General features: G+C 45.0%; 4 protein-coding genes and 1 long non-coding RNA gene across 6 annotated transcripts; 2 read left to right on the top strand and 3 right to left on the bottom strand.

Moving 5' to 3' along the window:
- Positions 1-39: 39 nt before the first annotated feature.
- TRIAP1 (TP53 regulated inhibitor of apoptosis 1) lies at positions 40-2,982 on the bottom strand. The gene is made up of 2 exons (XM_005147815.4): positions 1,851-2,982; positions 40-1,171 (listed from the first exon to the last, which is right to left on the bottom strand). Exons 1-2 carry the CDS (start codon positions 1,995-1,997, stop codon positions 1,088-1,090), a joined length of 231 nt encoding a protein of 76 aa, XP_005147872.1. The 5' UTR covers positions 1,998-2,982; the 3' UTR covers positions 40-1,087.
- GATC (glutamyl-tRNA amidotransferase subunit C) lies at positions 2,062-4,314 on the top strand. The gene is made up of 4 exons (XM_005147875.4): positions 2,062-2,239; positions 2,419-2,582; positions 2,988-3,091; positions 3,297-4,314. The coding sequence occupies exons 1-4, from the start codon at positions 2,102-2,104 to the stop codon at positions 3,326-3,328; spliced, it is 438 nt and encodes a 145-aa protein (XP_005147932.2). The 5' UTR covers positions 2,062-2,101; the 3' UTR covers positions 3,329-4,314.
- A 693-nt stretch (positions 4,315-5,007) lies between these two features.
- Positions 5,008-8,968, bottom strand: LOC115946299 (uncharacterized). Its single transcript, XR_004080399.2, has 3 exons — positions 8,673-8,968; positions 5,550-5,770; positions 5,008-5,190 (listed from the first exon to the last, which is right to left on the bottom strand). It is a non-coding gene; the product is annotated as an uncharacterized lncRNA (long non-coding RNA).
- Positions 8,969-9,367: 399 nt separating this feature from the next.
- Positions 9,368-11,493, top strand: DYNLL1 (dynein light chain LC8-type 1). Of its 2 annotated transcripts, none has more exons than XM_031047893.2 (3): positions 9,368-9,445; positions 9,767-9,909; positions 11,108-11,493. In XM_031047893.2, the coding sequence occupies exons 2-3, from the start codon at positions 9,778-9,780 to the stop codon at positions 11,243-11,245; spliced, it is 270 nt and encodes an 89-aa protein (XP_030903753.1). In that variant the 5' UTR covers positions 9,368-9,445; positions 9,767-9,777; the 3' UTR covers positions 11,246-11,493. The 2 variants fall into 2 exon arrangements, with proteins under 2 accessions (XP_030903753.1, XP_005147871.1); XM_005147814.3 differs by having other exon boundaries at positions 9,369-9,445; positions 9,772-9,909.
- A 603-nt stretch (positions 11,494-12,096) lies between these two features.
- On the bottom strand, positions 12,097-17,687 carry COQ5 (coenzyme Q5, methyltransferase). The gene is made up of 7 exons (XM_005147813.4): positions 17,527-17,687; positions 16,980-17,129; positions 16,301-16,525; positions 14,878-14,984; positions 13,156-13,244; positions 12,829-12,940; positions 12,097-12,711 (listed from the first exon to the last, which is right to left on the bottom strand). The coding sequence occupies exons 1-7, from the start codon at positions 17,681-17,683 to the stop codon at positions 12,610-12,612; spliced, it is 942 nt and encodes a 313-aa protein (XP_005147870.2). The 5' UTR covers positions 17,684-17,687; the 3' UTR covers positions 12,097-12,609.
- Between the last annotated feature and the right edge of the window lie 23 nt (positions 17,688-17,710).

The raw sequence follows: 17,710 nt of genomic DNA on the forward strand, positions 1-17,710 counted from the left end.
TAACAATGTAGACTAAAATTCAGTCCATACTAAAGCACATTCTCCATAATTAGCTATTGCAGTATTTATTAACATCATAAAGGCATTTTCTCTTAGCCCCGTTTGGGGGACTAAGACAAACACTTTAGTTGCTGTGAGTGTTTCTGCAGTTCACAAACCAGCACATGAAGCTTTTGTTTGCTTTCCTAGGCACAAAGGACACACAGCTCAAGAGCAGCTTCATGAGCAGGAGATATTCCTCAGCAGCAGTTAGGGATTTTAACATCACCACCTGTCAAGTTTCAACCCATTGGTTCCCTCGTTCCGCACACACTTTAACCACCACAACCAAAAGCCTAACTGTGATGGTGGCCACCCCAGTGCTTTGTGGTAATGTGGAAAAGGATGGCCAAGGCTGTGCTGCAGTTTTACTGCAGGAACATGTAATGCTAAAGGAGAGAGATTTCCAGTTTAGGATTGTTTCAGTACCTCAGAAAAGTATGGAGAAGTATTAAAAGTGTCCTGTTCACATTTCGGCCTTCCTAGAGGTCACGGTCAGAACAAAACATAACCTAGTTATATTTACTGGAGCTATGTTACTGCAGGTCCAGTAGAGTGCTTTCATACCACCTCTGTTGCTGATTCAAAACCCTGGTTTAGTCCCTCAGCATTCAGGATCATATAAAAGAAACTTCTTCCACCAAAATTCAGCAGCACAGGGAGGACACAAAGGAAATCCACCTCTTTCATACTACTTTTTAAACATTCTCAAGTGTTATATAAATAAGCAAGAGAAATCAGTCACAAAGCAACTACTACCTCAGCCCACTCTAAGAAGCATTCTCCCACTAGAGAGTACATTCACTGAGAAGTGAGTTCAAAGGCCTTTGCACGCTGTTAGATGCTGAACCACCACCAAAAGTCACCGAAAAGGAGGCAGTTACCACATCATCCAGTCTTGTTTTGGTTTTTTAAAGAGCAGAGAAGGTGCCTGGCTTCTAGAAAGCAGCTTTAACAAAGGTCATATCCAGGTGGCGTCGAGCCGCCTGCCTGGTGGTGTTCCTTAGGTCAAAGGTTCCTGTTGGTGATTTCATCCATGCAGCTGTGGTCAAGAGGAATTTTCAGTTTTTCCTTTGTTTGCACCCATGAACTCCAGGCCTTCAATGGGTATGTCCTTTTCCTTGATAGCTTTCTGAAATTAGAAAAAACCCACAAAATTAAACTTGACACACCTTGATAGTGCTAATATAATCTCTGGTGGAAAAAAGATTCTATAGAAAGTAGTCTTAAGCTTGGTTTGGAGAAAGCTTCAATAGTGGAGATGTTCAAGTAGGTACTGAGAACTCACAGAGTCACAGATGGGTTTGGATTGGATGGGACACTAAAGCTCACCCAGTTCCAGCCCCTGCCACGGGCAGGGACCCCTTCCACTGGAGCAGCTGCTCCAAGCCCCTGTGTCCAACCTGGCCTTGAACACTGCCAGGGATGGGGCAGCTACAGCTTCTCTGGGCACCCTGTGCCAGCGCCTCAGCACCCTCACAGGGAAGAGCTTCTTGTTTACATCTAACCTGAACTTCTCTTGTTTCGGTTTAAACCCATCACCCCTTGTCCTATCACTACAGTCCCTAATGAAGAGTCTCCGGTATCCTCCTTATACTGAAACGCTGCTGTGGAACCAAATGTAGCCTGGATACCCTCACACAAACAACCTCGGAACCAACGGGCTCCGGAAGTTTCATTAACGAGAAAAACTCGGTAACAGACACCCATGAACCACTGCTAATCACGACCGACAGGAACGGAAGACGAGCGCAGATCCGGAACGCTCCGACGGCTCCTCCGGGGGTCACCGGGGCCGCGGCGGGCCTCACCTGCACGCAGAGCTGGTAGCGCTTGAAGAGCTGCCCGCAGGGGTCTCCGGCGCTGTCGCCCTTGAGGAACTTGTCCGCGAACCAGCGGTTGAAGCACTGGTCGTACTCCCGCTTCAGCTCGGTGCACGCCTCCCCGACGCTGTTCATCGCGGCGGCGAGCCCCGGCACCTCACCGGGCCCGCCGCGCCGCCGCTCTGACACGCTTCCGGCGCAGCGCGGTGACGTTGCCGGCGCGCCGTCGGGAGAGCGCTATGCGGGTGCTGTCCGTCAGCCGGTGGCTCCGCGGCGCTGTCCGGGCCCCATCGGGCGGACCGGGCTCCCCGCAGGTACCGCAGCCGGGCCGGAGGGAGCGGGAGGCGGCCCCGGGCGGTTCCTGCCCCCGCGCTGAGGTACTGGAATGAGCTCCTGTTTGCCCTTAGCTCGGCAGAGAGAACACGAGCTCGGTTCCAGGAAAGCAGCCAGCGTGTCCCGGCGGCTGTAACCGGGGCTTGCCGTGCAACGAGCTCCCCGTTAACAAAAGGGAAGTAGCACTACATCATAGTCGGGTTTGTCTGTGTTTGTGCCGCAGAAGGTGACGGTGGACGTGCTGGATCACTTGGAACACTTGGCCTTGGTGGATTTCCGTGACTCCGAGGGTGTGGAGCGGCTGCAGAAGGCGATCCAGTTTGCTGATCAGCTTCATGAGGTGAACACGGATGGCGTAGAACCAATGGATTCAGTACTGGAGGACAGGTGATGAATCAGTTACAGCAGCCTCCCTGTACCAATTACTGCATCAAACTGTTCGCTGTTGTAACCCCTTTGTTGTTTTCCCCCTGGGAATGGCCATGGTTGTGCTTTCGGCTCCTTTGCTTACAGACAAGTCTTCCCCCGGTAGTGTGTGGAAGGCAGATGTCATTGGCACCCTTGCTCTTTGTGTGCGAGCACAGAAACTCCCAGTTCCTTGGTGTATCTTACTCTGCGTGAATGATTGGCATGTACTGTGCCCATGTAGCTGTCAGTGGCATTCTTACTCTTCAGAATGTTCCAATACTTGTCTTACTGCTTGCTTAAGACCAAACCCAGGTTTAGAGATAAGCCACACTTCCTACTTCATATTCATGGATTAGCTGGAAGAGAGTAACCTTTGTTCTTCAGGTGTCTGTATCTCAGAGAAGATGATGTTACAGAGGGCAACTGCACAAAAGAACTGCTGAAAAATGCCAAAGAGAAAGTAGAAGAGTATTTTGTAGCCCCACCAGGTATTGTCTTGCATAGAAAAACCTCTTAATCTTGCTTGATTTAACCTGAGGAATGTAACCCAGCATAGCTGCATCCACTTGCAGAAGCACTAGCTTGTAATAAGAAAGTGCTTAGAATAAACTGGAGATGCACCTTTGTGCTAAGTTGTACTACCCAGAGATAACTTACTGCTGATCTCACACCTTTCTTTCTCCTCTCTATCAGGTAACATCCCTTTGCCAAAGCTGGAAGAATGAGAGACTTATCTGCAGAGCTCTTAGCCCAGAGCCCAAAGGCCATTCCAGTATTTTATTTGGGAACACTAACTTTTGTCACAGCCAAAATACTCTGGTGTGTATTCTGATCAAAAGAAGAGCACTTGCAAGATGATTTACAGTAGAAGGTGGAACAAGTTTAATAATGCTGCTGTAATATTCAATGTTTACAAAGCTGGAAGGCAGCATGACAGATTATCTCAGTGCTTTTAATTAGCAAAGTGAACTGGATGTTGCTCTTTAAGATACTGAATGGATTAAAGGCTTTAAAAAGAACATTAAAAGGTAATTATTAAAAATTCTCAGAACACTATTTTTCCTCAACAAATTTGTTGGGAAACAAGAGAGATTGGAAAGCTCTTTTGCCTATTTCTGACCTTTAGCTTGACTCTGGCTCTGACCCTGTCAGAAGTAACAGAGCTCCCAGGTATCTGGGGGGCCTGGAGGAGGAGTCTGTACCATTGTTGCATCTCTGACAGAGAGAGCTCAGATTTTCATTATGGAAGGAAAGGCACTTTGAGAAGATCATTCACTCAAATATTTTGCTTCTACCGAATACTTCGTAGAACATTCTGGGTTGGAAGAAACCTTAAAGCTCATCCAGTTCCAACCTGTTCCCACAGGCACCTTCTACTAGACCAGGTTGCTTAAAGCCCCGTCCAACCTGTCCTGCAGTACTGCCAGGGATGGGGCATTTTTTGTTTTTATTCTCATAAATTAAGTGCCTGGAGTTGTACATAGTTTGAGAAAGCACTTTTCAGACACAGAACTGGCTGTTCTAGAAGAAAAAGTCTTTGCCACAGCCATTTTTGTCCTCCAGATGTGTATCTGTAGTGGCACTGGCAGTATGTTCTGGATTAACCCATTTTTCCATTTCAAACAAAGCACTGCAGTTATCTCTGTTATTTAAAACACCTTGTGTGGCTAAGCTTGTTGTAAATAAAAAATGTAATTACTTGTGAACCAGACATTTTTGTTCTGTTGGCACAGGGAGCTAAATGCACACTGACACCTTTATTACTTGTTGGAACAGGTTTTAGGTATGGTGGTACCCTGGAACTCTTCAGTGTTCCAAGCAGACTGGTAACAGAAAGCTAGCAACAGCTTTAGTAGAAGCAGTGTGATGGAGCAGATACTGCTCTGGAAACAGGTTCACCTTTGATCTGTTTCTAGCTCTACTCTACAAGCTCACACAAGCATCACGTCAGCATCATTACATTTTACTGGCTGTAATTTGGTTGTAAGGGTGCTGAACTTTTACTTTAGATCTCAGAGTTGCAGAAACCACACCCCAGACTGTTAAGTTAATACTCTAGAAGTAAAATATCTTTGAGCAGGAAGCTCTAGATGCTTTTCTTGTGGCTCGGTTTTAGTTTTGGCTTGGGAAGTTTCCATCTTGAGGGAAAAAGACAGATTTGTGCAGGGGTATTTCTTTTTATTTGCAAGATAGTGCTGAAAAGTAACTGTTTTCAGCCTGTTACCATCGAGTAACAGGTATGTATCAGTATCTCAAATTCTATAAGACTGCTGGGGCATACACCTCAGCCATCAGCTCCCAGATGGGATGTTTGTCACAGAAAGCCCAGCCAAAGAAAAGAAGTAGCACAGCTCCAAGAACAGAAGAACCCCCCCCCCCCCCCCAATCCCCCAGTTCTGCCTTTCTGCCTTAGGCCAGGAGACTATCACAGGAAGAGGTACTGTGTGGGGCAAATGGTGAAGACTGCTCCAGCAAAAAACATACGTTGTCATTGTCTTATCCTGGCAGAGAATACTGAGGCTTCCTCACAGAACCTCCAACAGTTGGAGACAAGATAAGCCAGGGCTCACAGAGAAACAAAGACCTGCTGAAAGAATACCAGAGAAAACTAGAACCAAATAGTCCAGACCATTCACTTTCAGGTCATAAACAGTACAGTAAAGAGCTGAAAACCAAACTTTCATTCCTGGCTAGTGCCCTGTCCTCATCCAGTTTTAAGAATCCATAATTATTTATTCCAGTTGTAACTCCACGCAGTAGAAGAGATCATGGCATGCTAAGCCAAAGTGGAATTTTCTTCAGAAGTGCTAGAAAAGACTCCTGGTGTTACTGTAATAGGATACCAGTTATATATCTGCTCTTATGGCTCTCAAGAGCCTGACAGAAGGAAAGTAGGCTCCCCCATGCCTATGTAGGCACATGCTTTCCCTGAAGGCAAAAACTCACCTCATGAGATCATAATTTGATGTCATCCAGCTTACACAGTGCATGTTCTGTATCTTTCTGCAGAGAAAAGTCATTACTCCTACTCAGTCTTTGTGTACAGCTGTGTAATAAACACCACCAGCTTGGTGCATGTGTCCCTTCAGGTGCTGTCAGCTGTCTGATAGAGGAAGTCCTGTGCATGGCCATGACTGTTTCTCCTATGAACTGCATCTCCCATGTCCCTGCAAACAACAGGTAATATAAATTAGAGATTAATGACACACATGTTGTTTTCTTAACATCTCAAGCATATTAGAAGTATATTAAAGTAGTAAGGAGTTTGAACAGTACTGGTGCTAGGTTCAGCCATTAGAGGCTTGCTCTCAACACCAGGTGTACAGACTACTTTGACAATGGCCTCTCAGGCCATTCATTATGTGCCATGTGTTAAATGGAAAGCCTAGGCTGAGTGAAAAGCAGTACAGCTAGCTTTGCTGGTGTAAGGAATCACAGCTACTGAGTAGGAGCCACTTTCACTCACTGCTCTCAAAGGCTGCACGTTTGGTAAGCTTTGAACTTTGATTTATATTTCTTTTCATGTTTCTCAGGCAAGAAGTAAGAACAATCACTTGGCCACTTGCCTTCTCTTACTTGTGCAGTTGCTTCATTATTTCTTTAAGCTTCTATTATACACACATACATATATGTATAAAACATGTAATTATTATGATACTTGAATTCTTCTAAGAGTATTGAATCAAAGTCTCTATTTAACCCCACTAATCCAACTCTTCGCAAAGCTATAACACTGTATTAGTGCTTTAGTCTCTGGCTTTTCAAGATTCACACCCTGCAGATGATGAAGTTTCATAAATATACAAGCTCAGCTGAAAAGTAATTTATGACTTTTTATACACCATGACAAGGGAAGGCCTCAAATCATACCATACAACGAGAATGTTAGCAGAGAATTCCCAGCTTGAAAAATCCCTACCTATTCTACATGTTTTGACCTCCTCCTGTAACTATCATAGAGAATGGGGACAATGTTACTTACACAGAAAAAGGAAAAGAAATTTGAGAGTCAACCACATGGCTGCAGGAGCTTCCAACCCAATATATGTAGCTATGTTAAAGCAACAACCAAACCAATCATCTGGGCAAAGATGATCCCACATTCCCAACGCAGCACAGGCTAAGCTTAAAACTGCCAGTTCACTGCTGCCCTCTTACCTACTCTCTCCACTGAGAGAACAAACTGATTGATGCTTGTTCCCTGCAGCCCAAAGTGCACATTAAGTGGAAAACACATTTCCTTAATGAAGGGGTTTGTTGCAGCTTCACCACTAATACAGGAATTACAGCCCTGACAGAGACACCTGCAACCACCAGAGCAGGAACCCTCACAGAGGCTAGATGAGCTGCCTGTAGGGCAGAATGTGTTAGTGCCTCAGCCTTCCCCTGGCCTGCCTGGTGCTGTTCCCCACAGCATGGTGCAAAGCCCCACTGGGCCCCAGCTGCACCCTGAGGTGGGGACGAGATGCCCTTTGTGGTGCTGGTTCATCTGCTTTCACTGCAGGGCCTTGATGAGCAAGTGGGTCTGGATCTGGGTCAGGTCTTTACAGTATTCTGCCACAGTGCAATTTATAAACCCTGGCAAGTGAATAAATATAGTTAAGGACTCATGTAATAACATTGCTACCTGTAAATTCCTGGTAACTGCAGTGGGGCAAACATAACGTGTATTTGTGAAATAACTCATCCTTTTCTGTGGTCAATAGATACAGAAGACAGAAGGAAAAAAAAGGAGGCCAGATTCTGAGATGTTGTAAATGTGTCTTGTTTCCCTGGAGACCATGGAGATCACTTGACTTATACCTGCTAAGGATTTTCCACTACTGTGAAGATCTGTAACACATCAAATTGGATTAGAAGCCCTAGCATATGTACTCCAGGTTTACTAAGAACATTTTGAGGTGATTTCTTCAGTTTTACCAAAAAAAAAGGAAGTTGGTTTCTTGCCAATTATTATTTTATCTTCTGATAGTAACGAGGAGCCAAAAGAAAAATCTCTGTTAGATGCAGTAATACAGTATGTGACACAGCAAAAAAAGGCCTCAACTGAAAAGTGCATAAAGTCTAACCTCCGTTTGCAAGAGGAACCTCATTATATGCCTTATCCATTACCCAGTTTTCTTTAGCACGTCCTCTCCTCCATATAACATCCCTGTGTGTGTTTATTCTACCTTCTCTTGCAGCTCTGTCCTGCTGGAAACTATCATTTTATATCCCTGATCAACAAGGAAGGCTCGAAGGTTTCTCTTTAATGTTTCTCATTAACAACAAGTATCTCACCCACACTGACATTTCCTGCAGTCCTCATCACATCTGTTCCTTCAGCCAACCATTTCTTAATAAATGTGTAGAAATTTGCCTGCAGTTACCGAACACCTCCCTTAATTTCATAACTTTCAGAGCAACCCCTAGCACATCCTCCCAATGGCAAAGACAGAAAGCAAAGCTGGGAATTGCATCTCTTCCATCTGGAATGCTAAATCCTGGGAGCTAAAGTCAGAAATAATTTCTGAGATACTTTAGAGTGACAAAAGTATTACATTATCCAGTTTCAGTATTCTGGTGGCAATATATTCCTCTGAGGTTGCCTCAGAGCTTTCAAAAGCAAAAGCTTGTTTGCAGTTATGCTGCTTTTCCTATGAATGCCACTAAGCAAGTACTTATCATATAATAACATAAAAAATATTTGTGTTTCAAGTGATATAGATGACTGCTCTTGAGGTTTTATTTCTATAAGCAAATGGCAGCCCCACCAACCAGTGCCTGACAAACCTCTCCTAAGTCATCCTGTGCTGTTTGTTATCGAAACAGTGCAGTCCTGTTATTAGCAGATCACCAGCTATGGAAGACTCGACAGCAATTTTCTATCTGCTGACAAGAGCAGAAGCAGAAAGTGCCCCAGGGAGAGTGAAACCCAACAGAACAGAGCCCTGGGGATCTCCCAAAGCATCTTGCTTCATTTGAAACACAGATACACAAACAAAACAAAACAAAACCCACACACATGTTCCCCCCTCCACCCAAAAAATAGAGACAAGAGCTGCAGAGAGTGAGGTCTGCAGAAGGTACCTTGAATAAGGAGCCTGATGGATTCAGTTCACTAAAGGAACAAAGTTTTGAGGTGATCACAGTAAGCATGGGTGAAAGATTTCTCTCAGAAGCCACTGAGTCTGAAAGACAAAGACAGATTGACAGCACATGTGAACAGGAAAGCTGATCAAGTGGCATTTTAAAGCTATGGGTTTCCTTCCTCTGACATGGGTGGGATTCCCCCTCAGAAAGGGCAATTACTGGAGGAGCACTCCCAGCAGCAAACGGCTGCTGCAGAGGTCACTGGGTTACATCCAGTGTCTCTGTGATCCGGATTGAAGCGCGGCCTTTGGGAACCAGGAGCCAGCTACGGAAAGATGCCTCGCAGTGGACACGTTCACACGGATGGACAGCGGTACCGTAAGGAACACTGGGCCAGGATCACCGGGCCAGCGGCGGGGCAGCCGTGACCGGATCTCTCCGCACGCAGCCGAACTCCGCGTTACCACCGCCCGCGGCGCGCCCGGTACCGGCACGGGCACAAGCACCTCACCACGTGGCCGCCCGTCGCTATGGAAACGGACGCAGCTCGCGAGGCATGCCGGGCTGAAAGAAAAAGCTGGAGTAAAACCCAGTAAGAGCCCCGGGCAGTAGCCAATGGGCGCAGGGGGGGCGTCAGCGGTGACCAATGGCCGGTGGCCGCTGCGGAGGGGGCGGGGCTGGCGGCGCTTGGAGGCGGGGCGGTGCTTAGCGACCAGATCGCAGCGCCGATCTGCTCCCATCCTGACCGGACCCGCGGCGCCCGCCGAGCGGTGAGGGGGGAACGGGGCGCTGGGTGCGGGCGGCTCCGGGAGACACCGGGACTATGGCGGGCTGCGGGGTTTGAAACCGCTCCTGCGGCGCTTGCGGGGCTCCCGGCTGCAGAGAGGGTGCTCCAAGCGAGAGGGTTTAAACGCCCGTTCCTCCGGCCCAGAGCACTGGCTGCACCTGTACCACAGCCGCAGAAATGCTGCACAGCCACGGCTGGGGGCACTGCACGGGCTCCGAAACCTCTCTGGGAACAGTGGTACCTGTGTGGCGGTTTGGTAGGTGATCCTGGCAGGTGACTCTGAATTCTCTTCTTCTTTGCTCAGTATAGGCAATCATGAGTGATCGAAAGGCTGTGATCAAGAATGCAGACATGTCAGAAGAGATGCAGCAAGACTCTGTGGAATGTGCTACACAGGCACTGGAGAAGTACAACATCGAGAAGGACATTGCTGCTCACATAAAGAAGGTAGATGTTTGCTTGTGTTGTCCTCGTGAAATATCTATGCACATGAAAGATCAAGCAGGCAGAATGCTGCTAGGCAAGTAGCTCTAGAGAAACGAGTTCTCCAGACACCAGATAATCAAGTTGGACTTTCTGTAGGCTGCTGTCTTCATGTTCCTTTCCCCATCCTTAATATGGACTTTTCCAGGTTCTGCTTTTCTCTCAGTACCTTCTACTTAAGCCTTTTCTGCTACTGTCCTGTTGTCCTGGTGAACAGAGTGGCCACTGACTGTCCCTGTGACTGATGACAGGGCTCCATCTGACAAGTGGGGGCTTGCTGACCCTGGAATAAGTGGTTTTGCTTTTTTTTCCCCACAGCACATGTAAGACAAACTGTTTGTGCCAACGCAGAACAGATGGTTCATAGCTTACAGTTGTCAGATTTTTTCTCTGACTCCTACTGGGAGCCTGACTGAGCTGCAAGTAGTTGGAGGGTTGGGTTGAGCAGAACACAAACTCCTGCATGCTCCCCCCAAAATCTCTTCAGGTGATGGGTGTCAGGGACTACAGTATATAACTATTGACTGTGCAGTTTTACTGAGAGTAGTCTTGTACACATGAATCATAGAATCACAGAATGTTTTAAGTTAGAAAGGATCTTAAGATCACCCTGTTCCAACCCCCTGCCATGGGCAGGGACACCTCACCCTCAAACATGTCACCCAAGGCTCTGTCCAACCTGGGTTTATTTGAAAGTCATAGCAGGCTCGTGGCTACAGCATGTAGGAAGAACACAGGCTCAGGACCTGGTATCAAGGATGCAGTAAAGAATGTTCTATCTAAGGGTTTTTTTCAACAGCCTTGTTGAAAATAGCTACTGAAATCAAAATAATGGCTTAGTCTAGAGATTCAGAACAAGCAGTGAAGTTCTTAAAAGTTACTGTTTGAGTTCATGGTGTGACTTTTGGGGAAAACTTATTTCCCCAGACATATGTTTCAAGCTTATTCCTGCTCAGCTCAGTAGCACCTTTTTTTTTGGTCTGACTAAGCAGCAGATGAGTTATACAGTGACATATGATCCTTGCACTTAAGAGCATCTGCTACTTCTTAATTGCCTTCTTCCAAAAGCAACACTTGTTAACAAGTGCAAAAATAGCCCTTGCTAGACAATATTAGTGCAATTCTCACCAAAATGCTGACTTTCTACTTCTCTCTTCTGCAGGAATTTGACAAGAAATACAATCCCACCTGGCACTGCATCGTGGGGAGGAACTTCGGCAGCTACGTGACTCACGAGACCAAGCACTTCATCTACTTCTACCTCGGCCAAGTGGCTATTCTTCTGTTCAAGTCTGGTTAGACCCATGGACTGTTACTGAAACTTGCACCTGGTTCCAGGACTGCACCAACTCCAGACAGCCTCCTACCTTCAGCCTTCCTGAGGAAACAGACCTTCAGGTCTTTTGTTGTATTGTTCATGGTCAGGGATTTTGCTGTAGCAGCTGTTTTTTTTCATTGTGGCTATAAAAATGGCAAAAATGTCTTCCTTGTATTTATTTTCTTTCAAAAGATGGCTTCTTTGCTAATAAAACTGTTGGAACAAGTTTATCCTTTAATACTTGTCTCTGCCCTTCTGCCTTTTTAGTGCTTGTATTACCCTTTATTCTACTGTGAATGAAAGGGGAACATTCCCACCTCCATCCTGCCCCCCACATCCGTAGCACCTGAAGCCTGAGCTCACCTCTGAGTAAGAGAGAACAAGAGGCAGTTTTCTGAGAGAAAGAGACTGCTCCCCTGTTCCTGAAAAGATCATTTTCAGTAGCCACAACCTCCAGCACGAATTCTGGTGTTTAGAAGAGAGTGTTCTTTTTAAGTGAAGTGGCGGGTTAAAAGCAGGAGTCTCCTCCTCTCCTCATTTTCAGGAGAAATATTCATATTAGCTCATTACACATCTGTCACTTTGAATGTAAATTTACCTTCTCTAGACTTTTTTCCATTCTATCTCTATATCCTCCTACAGAAGCAAGTATACAGAAGGAAACATGTACTATTTTTACATAATGATTATGCATCTAGAATGACAAAGATTTCATATGGAGGTGAAAGCATCTCATCCCAGAATGGGTACGTGGCCATTCTCCTCCAGGTAAAATTCCCGTTCTTAGAAAGGAAATCTTACGAAGGCTAAAACACTGACTTAAGTGAGAAAAGTTGATGCAGAGTTGGTTTTATTTCAGAAGTCTTCCCGATGCCCTTGGAAAGGGTAAATGTATCACTGGGAAAATCCCTTAAAGTCTGCATGACAAAGACAATAACCACTTAATAAAAAATCTACTGAATTGAAGTTATTTTTCACTGGTGCAATATCCTCCTTGAACCGTAGTAAAAAAAAAAGGAGGCATCTTATTTGAATACTGGGCAGTCTATTTCTGTATCCACACCACTGGTAACTGAAGTGGTTTCATTTGTCAGCATTGCTCAGTTTTGGCCTTGTCCATTATGTTGCACTTGAAGGCAAATGCAAATGTAAGAAACTCCCCAGGAGTCACTCCATCGACCCGCAGATCTCTTGGGGGAAGAAAGGTGCTGATGCTCTTCAGGGTCTGACAGCTGAACACGTACCTGCTGCACAAGTTCTTAAAACTCCTCTTCAATCTTGACAAAGTTCCACACCTTTCAGATTTGTAAGGAAAATTACACTTCCTGGTTTGCTACATAGTAGACTCACAGTTTGAAACCCGAGTGAATGGCAACAATGCCCAAGTTTAAATTCTGATAATCCACCTTAAAAAAGCCTGCATCTTCTATCATTGCCTTAAACTCCTCCTGAAAAATAACAGTTCCAGAATTATAACAACCCGAAGGCCTGTAAGGCAGATGTCTATAAAGTTACATTGGGACCATGTTTGGTGTGTTAGTGAATTTAGACAAATATTGTCTTACCTGAGGGGGGAAACGTCGGATGCTCTCCACAAGATATTGGTAGGACTTCCAGTCACCAGCGATTACCTCACCCAGAACAGGGATAACCTGGAAACTGTATAGATCATAGAGCCTGCACAGAGAGACAGAAAATATGGATTAATACAAACAAGCTTAAACCCACCTCTCTCCAACACAAGGTGATCTCTGTACCACTATGCCATGAAATGTGTGTATGATTTTAACAGTGCACAGTGTGGTGGCCTCAGAGGGTCTCCATCACTATTTCTGGCTGAGTACACACAAAAGAACCTTCTGACATGGCATAAAATATCACCATGCTCTTACCTGGAAATGATAGGGTTGCTGACATGACTAAATTCAAGGCAGAGGAATCTTCCTCCTGGTTTCAGCACACGGTAGGCCTCCTGAAGTGCCTGAGACAAAGCAGACACAGTGAGCTAGTTTCTGTAGAACAGCACCCTCCTATTCTCATGCCATGTGATGGCATCTTGGTGGTGAACTAAGAGGCATAAAGAGAATCCTGACTGGCAATCTTCAATATTTACTTGTGGAGAAGCATCCCAAGACAAGTACAAAACCAAACAACAGAACGAAACCACAAATACTCTTGTTGCTACATACACAGATTTACACCAGACTTCGTATCGAAACTATGACGTCAGGTTGGCAATTTTTCTTCTTTTTTCCTTCCTCTCAGGTGATGAATGTTTGCCAGCAGAGCCCTTGTAATTACAGACCAAACCCAAAAGGGAGAGGGTGACTCAGCTACAAGAAGCTGAAAATGAGAAGAGAGCACGATAGATGTTTTTTTCTTTTTACAGAAAAGATTTTATTCACCTGTGAGGCACACCCAAAGGATCAAAGAAGAAATGATACTGGGTTTTGAGAGCAAGGAAGAATATCTTTGGCTACTTTGAAAATTCCATGCTAAATCTCAAATAATACTCCTAAGAAGAACCAAGATGAACTGTTTAGAGCTGTATGTTTTTTCATCTGAGAGCACAACACAGTTGTATTCAAGAACCTCTGCAGGTTGTATACCTGCTTGGCTTCAGCTGTCATGTTCCTAAGAGGTAACATATAAACAGTACACATGTGACAGGAGCTCTGCAAAAGAATTGGAAGCTTGGATGTGTTTTGTACCTGGTTTCCTGGAAACTATGCTACCAGCCTACTGTATCCATGAAAGCAAAGAGCTTGTGCTTCGGAAGGGTGCAGACACAGCTCTGTGAAAAGCTATCCACATTAAGGGAAGTTCAAAGGCATACAGTTCAAGGTGGTCTGGATCCAAATACTACACCTTTCACAGATGGAGCACTGACAAGTTTGTAACATGCTCCTCCAAAACACACACAAGTCCAGATAGACAGGTGATCTAATCTATCTTCTTCTCAAGAGAGCTATTAATTCTTGAAGGATAGATATTGTTTAGAACAAAGAGTATTACTTACCCTAATTAAACTCATACTCATTCTTTGTGGGAAACTCTACTATCAGCCAGTGTGAAGATACTAAGCAGAAATAGGCTAAACAGGCTAGTCAATGGCAGTGGCGGCAGCAGCCAGCTGCTTCCCACTCTCTGCTCCAGAAATTCTGCTGGCTGAGGCAGGGAAACAGGACAGGGCAGGAAGTTTTGGACCCGCTGTGGGTGGGATATATACCAGGTGTTCAGGAACCTTTCAGATATGCAGGCTGACTACACTGAGCATGTGTAGATCCAGACACATCATAGGTCAGGAGAAGGTGGGGAATGACTGTAACTAATACTCAGGCCTTTTTGCCTTAGGAAGAGATGGTGTGGCTTGCCAAGCTGGAAGGATTGGGTGCAACTGGTATAAATCTAACTTTTTATGACAAAGGTGGGGCATTTAATTGCATTTTGCATTTGAACAAGTTGCACACTACATGACACTTATTTTAAATGTTTCAGGACTAGACAACAATGTTCCTTTATCCAAAGAAATTCCTCCTTTACTACTTCTGCTGGAATAAAAATCTCAGATGAATTATAAGGACACCATGTCAGGATACACTACAGCAACTTACCAAATCAATACGAGTTACATTTCGGATTCCAAAGGCAATTGTGTAAACATCAAACTTATCATCATCAAAGGGCAACTCTTCAGCATTCCCAAGTACCCAGGATAAGCCTGTAGTAAAAGACAAGGAAACAGAATTGAACTCAGGCTGCTCCAGAAAGACCAGAACTTACCAATTCCAGATTATTAAAAAAGGTGATATTTAAAGCTAATGTTTCAATTTTACATTTTTGTTGGAGGAAAGACACCTTGGTCTATACTCACAAATCTTTCAAAGCCCTGTACTCTATAGCTGTCTTTCAAGCCAAAGTACTCAATTTTGCGGATCAGCCAAAACATTCTTCTGTGTATACATACGTGTGCTCACAGTGTGCCAAAAGGATTTCACCCAAATTTTGCATCGCAGTGGAAAGCAACCAACTTTGCAGATACTGGCTGCCATTTGTTTGTAGTAAAGGTGCAGAAAGAGAATCTCTGCTCAAACAATAATTAATATCTTGCCATGCAACAATGGCCAACACACTAAAAACATTTTGCTAGAAAGCTTCCCTAAACAGACACATATGAAAAGCCATGCTCCCTTCATCAGCACTATCGGCATGTCATCCTGTTGCCAGTGTGCTGTTGCTGCTTCCCAAACCCCAGAGGATCAAGGCCATGTCTGTCTGCGCATGTCCACATTATTGGTACAAAAAAATAAGACTGTTCAGTTTATAGTTAATAATTCTTAAAGTCATTGGTTTTGGTGACTCAAATTCAAAACAAAACAAACAAACAAAAAACTACAGGGGACAAAAACCCCAAACCAAAAGCTTTCTGCGCAGAGGTCAGCAGTTTCAAAGGGCAGGATGCCAGAAAGTGACCATGGAGGAGAGCAAAACACAACAGAAAAAACACAGTTATTGCCAGGAGACATTCAAATTTAATTTCAGATTCAGTTTCTCTGAGTGTTTTTAGCACATGCTCTAACTGTGGAAGGTTTTATATGTTTACAATACCCTCAGTTCTTGCACTTTTATTTGTTGCCTTCATTCTTAAAATATCCATTATAAGATCTTTAGTGCAATCATTCTAAGCCTGAGCTCTTTTGCATTACCTGCCTTAGTAAAATCAGATTTATTAGCACAGAAATAAACAGCAGGTTTAGTTTCTTTAGGCAATTTTGAAGGACAGCTGGGTATCAGACCTCATGGACACTCCCATACATGTATTTTTGAAAGTTCAAGTATTCTTCAAGAGGATCACTGTATGTCAGAACAATGTACTACATGCTCACTGAAAAAGTCATTCAAGGCTGGCAAATACACAAGTACAGGTACAGTATACACCATGGCCACACAATGTATATTGTGATCCTTGAAGTGGTTACTACCCAATGGCTACCATGCATCAAGCACACTACTGCCATGGTACAATGCATGACTCACCTTCAGAGTAGCCAAGATACTGTGCTTTCTGTTTCCCAACTTTTAACATTTCTTTGTTAATGTCACAGACCACCACTTGGGAATCCCCCAGTGGTTTAAACTGCTCTTCCTGGTAACTCTCAGAAATTTCCTGCCATGACAAATTCTGATGGTGCCTCAGCTTCCGCTGGAGCTGCCGTTCCCGGGCAGAGCGAACGTAATTGATAAAGCGAAAGGCAATGTCACCTGCAGTTGTTTGAATAGAAAGAGATACATTTGGGAACGTTTTCTGGAAATTGGAACATGAGGCTTTGAAAATTAAACTAAGTTCATTTTTATTTATATATATATGCATATAAATAAAACACACACAGAGTATAGAGAGACAGAAAGTGTGTGCATATATATAGGTAAAGGGAACATATTAAAAGCAAAGAGTCCCTGACTTCCTACAAATGTAAACAGTTTTCCATAACACATCATGGCAGGACTGTAACACTTTCAGAGCCTTGGAGCAAGATATTATAAACCACAAAGGAGGCAGCTCTCAACCTTTCTCTGAAAAGCAAGTAGATGCTTCACTAGTTTCAAAGACACAGAACTGAGGGAAAGAAAAACCTAGGCAACTTAATTCTGAGCAGGCTCAAACAGTTCAAAACCAGAATGGCATTGTCATGTGGAACTCACCAAAAGTATTTACCTGTTCCTCCAGCAACATCAAGAAGAAGTGTTCCTGGGGAAGGGTTCATTTTATGCACGAGGATGTCCTTCCACACTCGATGAATCCCTAAAGTCATTGAATCATTCATTACATCGTATTTCTTGGCCACACTCTCAAAGACCTGGTTAACTGCAAAGAAAGGAGAATGAGATGCGATTTACTTAAAAACGCTCCTCTAGAAGCGAAATGAACCCTTTATTGCCTCGTGAAGGTCTGTCAACATATGGAACTGAAATATACCACCTGAAAACTCCTTACAAAAAACACAATCTAACTGTAGTAAGCCTGCTGCCTGACACACGCCTTTGGAGACATGCAGTCTCCTCCCGTAACACCTCCGGAGCTCAGAGGAGGAATGAAGCTGGCGCAGCGCCATTATGCACTGCGACTCCCAGTAACGCCTCAAACCAACCGCTCCAGCACCCCTTATCCCCACAGCCCCTACGCGGCGGCTGCAGGAACCCCCGTTAGGTTCCCACCCGGCCAGCTCGCCCTCCCCTGCAGCGGACCCCGCCGCCGCCCTCACTTTTCTCCCTCCTCTCCTCCTCCGTCACGGTCTGGAAGCCAAAGTGCGTCTGCGTCCCCGCGGCCAGGCCCCGCACCGAGCCGCACAGCGCCCGCAGAGCCCCGCCGCGGCGGCCGAGCACGGCCCGCCACGGCCACAGCGCCGCCGCCGCCGCCATCTTGCAAGAGCAAGACCCGCGCACCTC

This window comes from Melopsittacus undulatus, chromosome 12, assembly GCF_012275295.1.
Source record: "Melopsittacus undulatus isolate bMelUnd1 chromosome 12, bMelUnd1.mat.Z, whole genome shotgun sequence".
NCBI classification, from domain to species: Eukaryota; Metazoa; Chordata; class Aves; order Psittaciformes; family Psittaculidae; genus Melopsittacus; species Melopsittacus undulatus.